Source organism: Zingiber officinale, chromosome 4B, assembly GCF_018446385.1.
Source record: "Zingiber officinale cultivar Zhangliang chromosome 4B, Zo_v1.1, whole genome shotgun sequence".
NCBI lineage: Eukaryota > Viridiplantae > Streptophyta > Magnoliopsida > Zingiberales > Zingiberaceae > Zingiber > Zingiber officinale.
Genome location: NC_055993.1, coordinates 10455302 through 10465278, shown reverse-complemented (window position 1 = coordinate 10465278; position 9977 = coordinate 10455302). Strand labels below are relative to the sequence as shown.

General features: G+C 41.6%; 1 protein-coding gene across 3 annotated transcripts; it reads right to left on the bottom strand.

Moving 5' to 3' along the window:
• Positions 1–6614: 6614 nt before the first annotated feature.
• Positions 6615–9469, bottom strand: LOC121974690 (GATA transcription factor 11-like). 3 transcript variants are annotated; one of them, XM_042525854.1, is made up of 3 exons: positions 9201–9469; positions 8088–8350; positions 6615–7955 (listed from the first exon to the last, which is right to left on the bottom strand). In XM_042525854.1, the coding sequence occupies exons 2-3, from the start codon at positions 8337–8339 to the stop codon at positions 7089–7091; spliced, it is 1119 nt and encodes a 372-aa protein (XP_042381788.1). In that variant the 5' UTR covers positions 8340–8350; positions 9201–9469; the 3' UTR covers positions 6615–7088. The 3 variants fall into 3 exon arrangements, with proteins under 3 accessions (XP_042381788.1, XP_042381790.1, XP_042381789.1); XM_042525856.1 differs by having other exon boundaries at positions 8097–8350; positions 9201–9466; XM_042525855.1 differs by lacking the exon at positions 9201–9469 and adding an exon at positions 8442–9109.
• Between the last annotated feature and the right edge of the window lie 508 nt (positions 9470–9977).

The window sequence follows — 9977 nt, the reverse complement described above, 5'->3', positions numbered from 1 at the left end:
AAAATTGAAGAATTATAGGGAAAATAGCCCAAAAAAATCGTTTTGAATCGGATTTTCGGGTTATATGGGTCGGGTTCGGGTTGATCGGGTTGGTCGGGTTCGGGTTCGGGTTGAGGTGTTTTGGGTTGAACTCGGGTTCGGGTTGGGTTAAAAAAAAAAAAACTCAACCCCACCCAACCCGACCCAACCCACCCGAATTGACACCCCTACCATAGCTCTTTAGCATTCTGATGTGGTCCGACCTGGTCCAGCTCTTCTCTTGTTAATCCGCATGGTAATGTATTGATCGCCTTGTTCTCAGTTGACGCCTTCTTCTTTATGTCTGCTGTCCATTGTTCTGGATCAAGCAGATTTCCGGAGCTGTCAGCTGGTGCTCGGTATGCTTTTGTGACGCTCAACCATTGATCGAAGTCTGTCTTTAGATAGACTTCCATCCTTTTCTTCCAGTACGGAAAATCGTCCCCATTGAATAGGGGAGGACGCACCGTACTAAAACCTTCGATCTGAGACATCCTGCACACAAGTAAACAACTAGACAAAATATCCCAAGACTTGGTCTTGGATTAGTAGTGCAGAAAAAATTGAGATATAATGAAAAAAAAACTAAATTGGTGTTGCACCAATTTAGATTTAATAGCAACGAAAAAAAACTTCCAAAAAGGTAAAAATACCAGTTTGGAATTATACGAAAAACTTAAAACCAAAGACGAAAAGAAATGAAGAAGAAAAAAAATTTAAAACAGATCCCCCCTTTGTCTGATTGGTGGTTGCACCAAATCAGAGCGGTACCTACTCTGATACCACTTGTTGGATCGTGAAGAATCGATAGAGGGGGGGTGAATATCGATATAAAACTTTCGAACAAAGTAAACGCAGCGGAAAAGTAAAGTAAAAAGGAACAAGGCTAACACAGGTTCTTTTTACTTGGTTCGGAGCCTGTGTCGACTCCTACTCCAAGGCCCGCACTTGTCGAGTGCTTTCGTTGGACAATCCACTAGAAATTCGAATATTTGATTACAAGAGTTAAGTACAAAAAAGCTAGAAATAAAATACTGACAAATATAAAGCAATAAGAAAAGAACGGAGCTCTGTCGGAGTAGCGTTGCAACGTCGCAGGAGCATAGGAGAGCAGATAATCAATTTAGAGTTGTTGTTCATTTGAGCTCCGCCTTTGACCCTCCTTATATAGGAGGCTCGGGGCGCCCTGGTGTGACATAGCAGGCCCAACCAGCTAGCTCCACGTGTCGACACCGCGAACTGGATAGAACTTGCCTCCGGGCGCCTGGATCACCTTTCTCCAGAAAAGTCCTTCTCCTGCAAGACAAGGTTAGTCCGAGACAAATATAATGAATTTACTGCAAAACAACGTATTAGCATAGTTTATAAATTCAACATAAAGAGTATGACTTAGATTCCGTCTCTCCGAGACCGGAATCTAGTCAAGATCTCGACTTAGAGTTCCGAAATGGTTCTAAGTCAGATCGGCGCCTAAGTTCCCTTCCCAGGAATGCGTACTCACAATCACTCCCTTTCAGTGACTTACCTTTACTCACCTGCCAGACATCCGGTCAGCCCTTCGACTCGTCTGGATTTCTCGCCAACTATCCGATCAGCCCGTCGACCTAGCTGGACTTCGTGCCAAGCGTCCGGTCAGCCCGTCGACCCGCTTGGACTTCTCGCCGGCTATCCGGTCGGCTCGTTGACCTCGTTAGGCTTCGTGCCAGACATCCGATCAGCCCGTCGACCTGTCTGGACTTCGCCTGCACACTCGATCAGAGTGTTAGACAACGACAAACCTAACTTAACTTAATTTGTTATTCATCAAAACCTGAGTTAGATCGTTAGTGCTAAACGTACCAACAGGATCTCGAGGTAAGTACTTTAGAAAGTCTTTGCTCTACTTTCGAATTACATGAATCTCGATGTGCAAGACACATACCAAGTCAAAATGTTGCCCCGAAGGCAAGAATAAACGATTCAGACTCCGACGAATCTATTGATGAAAACAAAGCAGCCCTAATGGTAAGAAAGTTCAATAAATTTATTAAATCTAATAAATTTAAATCATAGACAAAGAGGGATTACCGAAACAAAAGAAAAGTCTGATGCTATAATTACAACGAAGAAGGGCACATCAAATATGACTACTCGAAACTGAAGAACAAAGATAAGGAAAAGAGTAAGAAGCCAGCTCGGCCCAAACATAACCTCAAAGCCACGTGGGACGAGTCGTCATCCTCCGAATCTGAAATCGAAGCATACGCCGGACTAGCCCTAACGACAATCCATCAATAAGAAGATGAGACCAGTTCAGAAATGAGTATAAATGAAGGGGGAGGATCATCAGAAGAAAGCAGCGATGAAGGAGGAACATCAGAAATTGAGGTAAGTGAGGTACGTGCTCTCTCTCCCAAGCAGTCCTTTGATTTTATTAAAATTCTTACTAAAGATCTAGTAAAATTAGAAAAGGAAAATGTTGAGTTAAAATTGAACTTAGCAAAGGTATGTCCTCTAGAATTGTATGATAATCTAAAATTAGAAAATGGAAAATTGAAAATTGAAAATAGAAATCGAAAAATTGAAAAATGGCCATGCATGCTTGAAACCAAATAATTTTCAAAAATCAAAACTTAGAATTTATGGTAGATTAAATTGGTATATTAGACATCACCAAGGTCAACTTAGAAAAATTCCTAGAGAATATGTACCCCTCAAATTCTTAGTTAACCCAATAGGAAGGAACCTATATTGGGTTCCAAGTCTTACTTAGATTAAATATTTTTTTAAGACTTTCAGAAAAGATTAAATGTTTAAATTTTTTAAAAGGCTTTTTCTATAAGTGGTTAATGACCCAATAACAAAGAAGGCCTAGTGCCTCGCCACAGCCTGGAAGTCGATTATTGAGTTAAATATTTAATTGATAAACAAATAAGCTTGTGAAATTAATTAAGATAATTACTTTTAATGTTTGTCAATTTTTGGAAAATTTCATAAATTAGAAATTATTTTATTTTATTTTTACTTGTTTTTATTAACCCAAGCTTTTTTTTCCTAAAACTTAGATTTCCATATTTTTTTGATGTGCTCAAAAGGGGAGAAATAGGTACAAGTTTAGAGGGAGTAGGGGGAGTTAGAATTTTTTTTCAAAATTTTAATTTTTTGCTAACTCTATTATAAGTCTGAATTTTGATAAATCAGTTTATTTCATACTTAATGTTGCAATTTCTTTATTGCAAATTTTATACTTAAAATGTTTTATTCGTAAATTCTTCTATTACTGCCCTAACTTGAACTTGGGTTGATGCACATCAAAAAGGGGGAGATTGTTGAACTCCGTGGGTGTTTTGATGTGATCAACCAAGTTAAGTTGGGTCCTGTTTTGTTGTAATCCCTGTGTATAAGTGTGTAGGAACTTAGGAGCACAGGAAGTCGAGCGGAAGACGTAGCCAGTGAGAAGGATGTCATGGGAAGAGAGCTGACGGGCTCGGTGCATCCGAGTGACGAAAGAGTTACGGAAGAGTACATCGGTGGACGAGAATAATGTACGCGACATTCGAGGAACGAGAAGCAGGAGCACCTGCTCGAGGAGAAGGCCGGAAATTAAGTTCAGGTGAGCCCTATTCCAGTGGTCGAAATCACCCAGGAGATCGCAGCAGCAAAGGAGCGAAATGAAGCTACAAGTGCTGCTGGAGGCACCTTCAAAGGCTGTTAAAGATGTCTCCACGCCTTCTGTGGAAGGCGCCTTCCATGGCTGGAAAGCGCCTTCGATGAATAGTGTGAAGGCGCCTTCTAAGGCTATGGAAGGCGCCTTCTAAGGCTATGGAAGGCGCCTTTTAGCCAGTCAAACTGACCGTTGGCAGTGAATAAAGCTTTATCATCTACACCTCGCTGAAGCGCCCTCTAACCCCTTTGGAGGCGCCTTCAGCCTTCGGATAAGATTTTCCAGGGGCTATAAAAAAACCCTGGACCTAGGAAATATACATCAACTCTAGCTTTCATTTCCTAGAACATTCCTGAGATTTTTAAGAGTGTAATAGGCTTCTCCGCCTAAAGAAGATCTTTCAGCGTTTTCTTTTACCTTGGATTAACAACCACCTAGGTTGTAACCAAGTAATTTCTTTGTATCTTTTTGGTTTATTAGTTACTTAATTTAATTTATATAAGTGTGTTATTAATCTGAGTTGAAGAATGAGGAAGGATTTTATTTTTCTATTTCAGGTAATTCACACCTCCCCTCTTGCCAGCCCCGCTGCACCAACAGAAGATCCATTATATTTAGAAATATGTAGCAGTTCAAACTGTATAGGTAATTCTTCCTTTAAAATATCTTCAGAAAAAGAGAGCTGCCGAGTAGCCATCTTTCTAGCGGACGAAGGTCTAGCCAGTTCGTCAACCAGTAGTAGAATCCTCCGATCGCTGCTCCATCACTGTCTTCCTTTTTGTAAGATTTTAGAAGATCATGAATGACATCAAAATAAAGTATTAGGAGATATGCCACTTGAACTAGAAAAGAAAACTAAATTAGATCAGAATAATCTTATTAAGGTTACCTATGGAAACTATAACTATGATTACTAGCTTCAAAATTGCTGAATGCACCATCATTGAAACTTATAATTCACATATAAGAAGAAAAAAATAAGAAAATTTCCAACACTCACTTTCAATTACATATTGAAAATAAAAAAAAGAGAGTACATAACAAAGCAGAAACAGAAATTAGCTTCGTGAACTAGAACATTATAATTTTAGTTTCAAAATTAAATATAAAAAATGTCAACAACATTACAACAGAACTCACAGTTTCCTTTTAGAATCAAAATACAAAAAATGCAAACAGAACTCTGGATCTCAACCAAAAAACGTCAATTGGTCAAACTCTACAAACAAACAAGGTAAAATGTAGCGCAAACCATAAACATAGAAAGAGGAAGGGAAAATGAAGGAAAGGAAGCAAAAAAATTCTCACCTCAAACAGAAGCTTGGATAATGGAGATCAAGAATTGTCGGTGCAGGACTGGTGGGGATTCGAGCTTGGATATCAGCGATTGCCGGACTGACACTGTCGATTGCCGAACTACCAATCTCTCAAGAGAGTTTTTCTGCAGGCGATTTAGATTATCAGATAGAGATAGGAAGGTGAGGGTCTTAGTGAGGCGACGATGGCATCAACATCGGTGAGGCGGCAAATGGGGTAGGGATAGGGTTTTACGAGAGAGACCTAAGAAGAGAAGGGCTTTTGTTTCATTTGATCAGTTCAGAACCATCTCAACCGGTCGGGAGAGTAGAGGAGACTTTACAGTTTCTCTTCTGGTTGATTATTTGAATAATTGATTTATTTTGAATTTTTTTTCAATCCAAGGTCAATCTGAACCCACCAGTGACAGATCCCTCTAGATCCGAAATCTTATAGGGTTGGTTCGTTCAAGTCCATGGGATGAGCCAATCTTATAATTCTAAGAGAGTGTTGGATAGCTTTTGGTTATTTAAAAATAATTTTAATAATTTTTTTTTAATTGAGAAGTTAAAGTATGGAGTATTTAAAAATAGAAGTTAAAAGTTAATTAAAGTAAAGTTAGAATGTTTGATGAATAATTACTTCCAACTTTAATTTTTAGTTAAATGATAATAATATTCTTAAATTATATAAATTAATATTTTTTAATTATCTAAATATAATTTATATAATTGTTATTATTATATTTTAAATATACTATCAAAATTATTTTTTTATAATGAAAAATATATAAAATTAATAAAAATTTAAAAAATGATAAAATTTATATAAATATATATATATATATAATTATAAAAATATAAATTATATAAAAATATAAAATATTATTTAAAAAATAAATATCATAGAAGTGTGGTGATAATTATATAAAATGATAAATTTATTAAGGTTAAAAATATGATGATATTTATATAAAATGATAAATTTATTAAGGGTATAAATGTCAATTTTTAATTTTAGATTATAAATAAAAAAATAAAGAAAGAAAAAATATCAAATTCTTACATTTTGATTTTGAATAAAAGTTACATAAACTGAAACATAAGTTGACATTCATACTTAATAGAAACTCTATCAAACACTCCCTAACACAAATTGACCGCTTTGGTATCGAGCACCATGAGCGAAGGGGAATTCACAAACATTAAACCTCATCTTGAAACCCAAACGAGTCGACCTAATCGAGGAAGTAATGAACCATCCGATCAGCCCGGTGGGATGATAAAATTAGGTAAGCCAATGGAATACTCGAGCCCAGTCAATTTGGAGCGAACAGTCAAATTAAGTGGGCCAGTGGAATAGATGGATTGGATGAGTTAATCATGTTTATTCGGTGTTTTTAATCTTTTTTCCCCATAAATTCTCGAAGTGAAGAAACACCAAAACCTAACCGTCAGACTTCAGAGAGGCAAACTTAACTGGCATTAAAAGTGTGTGAAGTGATAAAAGGCGATCATATAAACACACATAAAGAGCTCTAATAATTTAGAAAGTCGAAGCCAAATTTAATCATGCTTCATTGATATAATTGAGTGTGATGCTTTGAAGCCAACAAATGACATGTGTTTGCACATGAACATGAAGAGTAGACAATATGTTGAGCGAGAAGAGCAAGGCAGAATGTCAATACAAATAGCAAGCTACAATACTATAATCTACTGAGTCACTATCAATCAATCGACTGCAAAAAGAATTTAATACACCAAGCTTCGACAATCAAACTAAACCCTCCTTTAGTAGAAATCCCCCTCGCTAATCTCCTTTCTTGGACTTGCTTTCCTTCTAACTAAACAATAACAACTACATTGTCTCACTCGCTGTGTCGTAATGTCCCTGTCAACTAATACCTCCTACCTGACAGTGCAGTGGTTCTCCCATCACTTGTCACCTCCCCCCCCTTGTCTGTACAAAATTTCAGGGGAAATACATGGAATATTAAAAGAAAATGGAATCGGATACCGGGATAATTTCTGAATCTAAGAAATTCTTAAAAGGAAAAAAAATCTGCCAAATCCTGCTGCTAATCGAGTATCCATGTTGCTCATCGTGGGTTGGTTGCGGCGTGTACGTCTCACGCTCGCCGGCGAATGTACTCGAGGAGATCGCAGTCGTCGGTGACGACAGTGTTGTGGTCGGCCATGTTGCGCATCTCGACGACCTTTCTGTGGGAGTTGGAGTGAACGGCGGGGACGAAGGTGGGGCTGGCGGCGGGGCGGTACTCCGGGAAGAGCCGGCCGGACTTGTAGCGGACGCCGCAGGCGTTGCATAGGGTCTTTGGACCGAGAGGCCCCGCCCTCCACTGCGGGGTCTTGGTGATTTCGCAATGCAAGCACTTACGCACCGCCGGTGGCGAGCACGAGTAGTCCCCCTCGTCGGTTGGATGGTTCCTCTTCTTGCTCTTTTTGGTGGGAAGCGGCCGCGGCGGAGCACGAAATGATGACTCCTCGAAGCTCTCGGAGGAGGGCGGAGAGGGGAGGGCCGCAATCGTATCGGTTGGCGCCGGCAGGGAACAGGGGACGACGACGTGGGGGCGGGGCACGAATGCGGCCGGACGCGCGCGCTTGGTCCGCGCGCGAGCGGGAACGGCTAACACCGTGGGTGGCTCCGGCCTGCTAAGAGGAGGACGAGGAAGCGCCCTAGTGTCCTTCTTACCGCCGATGAAGTAGGAAGCAGAGGTCGACGATGAAGAGTAAGAGGACGATGACGACGACTCGCTGATGCCCCTGCCACCGGTGTTCGTGCTCGGTTCGAGCACAGAGACAGGGCTCGAAGTGCGAAAGAAACAACGCTGATCGGCTTTAGTTTCGCCGGGTCTGTCATCGCTGGTGGCACTTTTGTCGACAGCGTCGCCGCCGCCGCTATGGAGACCGAGGGAGGACTCAGGGTCATCAAGGAATTTGGACATCCATTCCAATTGCATAATGTCAATCTCATCCCACTGCCATCACCACAAACACCACAACGATCGTCAATTATCAAAATTTAGCCACAATTATTGATATTATAAATCGCAGAGTAAGATCTCGTTTTTCTCATTCCAATCAATCACCGGACCAAATTGAAAACTTACAGCGCCTACCTTGTCGTCTTCCTTGCTGAAGTCGACCCCAGCCTTGTTGTCTGCTGTAGTGAAGCCATCGAGCGAGTCCTCACCGACGCCGTCTCCTAAAAGCTCATCGGCAACCGGCACCGGAAGCGGCGGAAGCAACAACGCGCCGCTCATACCGCCGCAGGGCTCCATCAGCCCGAACACGTCCTCTTCGCCAGGGAAGTCGAGGAAGTCCTCGATGTGGTCGAACAAGTCGCCCATGCCGTCCTCCATCACCTCCCTCTCTGCACACACACATGACCATCAATGAGACGAGGCCGAATCAATAACGCCATTAACGCAATGCTTTGGTGAACGTTAGAATAATTCGAATACATGCGTAAGAGATGAACAGGAAGCAGCCACTTGGCAAACTGCGCTGAACGGAAAAGAAAACAGGAAGACGCGGGGACCGAGAGCAGGAAGGTTTATCTGCGTGCAGGGACAGAGGGCCGTAGAATAATACACGATCTACTCCGCAGACGTGGCGTTCGTGGATTGGTCTGGACGCGTCATTTTGCCAATCAACGGCCCGGCATCAACGCCGCCACTTGAGCGGCAGTTTGACCAATTATTTTTTTTCCAGATATAAATGATAATTAAACGAATAACTAAATTGCAGGACTTTGGTAAATCACAATCACAGCTATAACATTTACATTTTAGCTGTCAAATTTGGCAGCAGGGTTCCGGGTCAGCGGCGGAGACCGCATGGGAGGACTCCGCGAAGACTGCTTCTTCCTTCGCCAAGGAAGCAGTCAAAGACGAAGGGAAGGTGAATGGAAAGACGAGATATGGCAGCCGGCGAGAAAGGAAGCGTGCAAGGAGAGCCAAAAAAAAAAATCTTCGCACGGTAACGACTCCTTCACCGGATGAACCAATCCACCAACAATTCAGTAAAAAAAAAAAACCTCATCGTGGACACAAATCAAGCAAGTTCTATTCACAAACATTGAGTAAAAGGGAGAGAAGAATCAAGCTTTGTTTTCGTGTGAACCGAATCAAGGACAGCGAGCAAGCGAGCTACAGAGCACAAATCAGGCGGGCAGAAGACCATTATTTGGTCCAGGAAACATAAACGGCATGAAAATTAACCTGCAGGTGTATGCACGTCCTCAACGAGTAAAGAAGTTCGCCGGGGACCAGCTGTATGTTGCAGAATTAGCTCTTCTCCGAGCCCCCTACTCGGGCAGGTAGATGAGAGGGGAGAGGGAGGCTTCTCGAGATGGTGAGAAAGAGAGAGGGAGGGGAATAAAAAGGATGGGTGGCGATGACTCCACCACCACCGCAACAGCAACAGCGCCACCTCCACCAGCAATAGCTGAGCGGAGGGGTGAGATTATAATTAGTGGAGTGCAAACTAATTGCGATGACCCACAGGTTGGTCAGTAATTGGTAAGGTAGCGCTCCTCTCTCTCTCATTGCTAGCTGGCTTCCTCCCACATCCCCTTCGCTATCATCCTGACGTTGTCTCTCTGCCTCTCTCTCTCTCTCTATTTGGCTCGCCGGTAGGTCCCGCGCCACCACAAGGGTCCCAGCCGCACAGTGCCGGAGAGTGAAAATTCTATCGCCCTAAATTCTGTCATAATGTCCGGCCGGTTGCACCCAAATTGCAAAGTCTGTCCTAGTCACAATGAAATCGGTGACCAGTAAACTAAACACTCTTTAATCCGTGAAATGGTCGATACTGGTTTAATTATAATCAAATTGCATAATTTTCAAAGGAAATTTGTGAATAAACTTGTGGATGATGACTATTACAACCACGATAATGTAGCTGTCTCAGTGGAACGTGATTATAAAATAATCTTAAAGTCTTCAACATGCCAATATATATGCAAGCATGACCTGAAAATTAAAATATATTTCGTC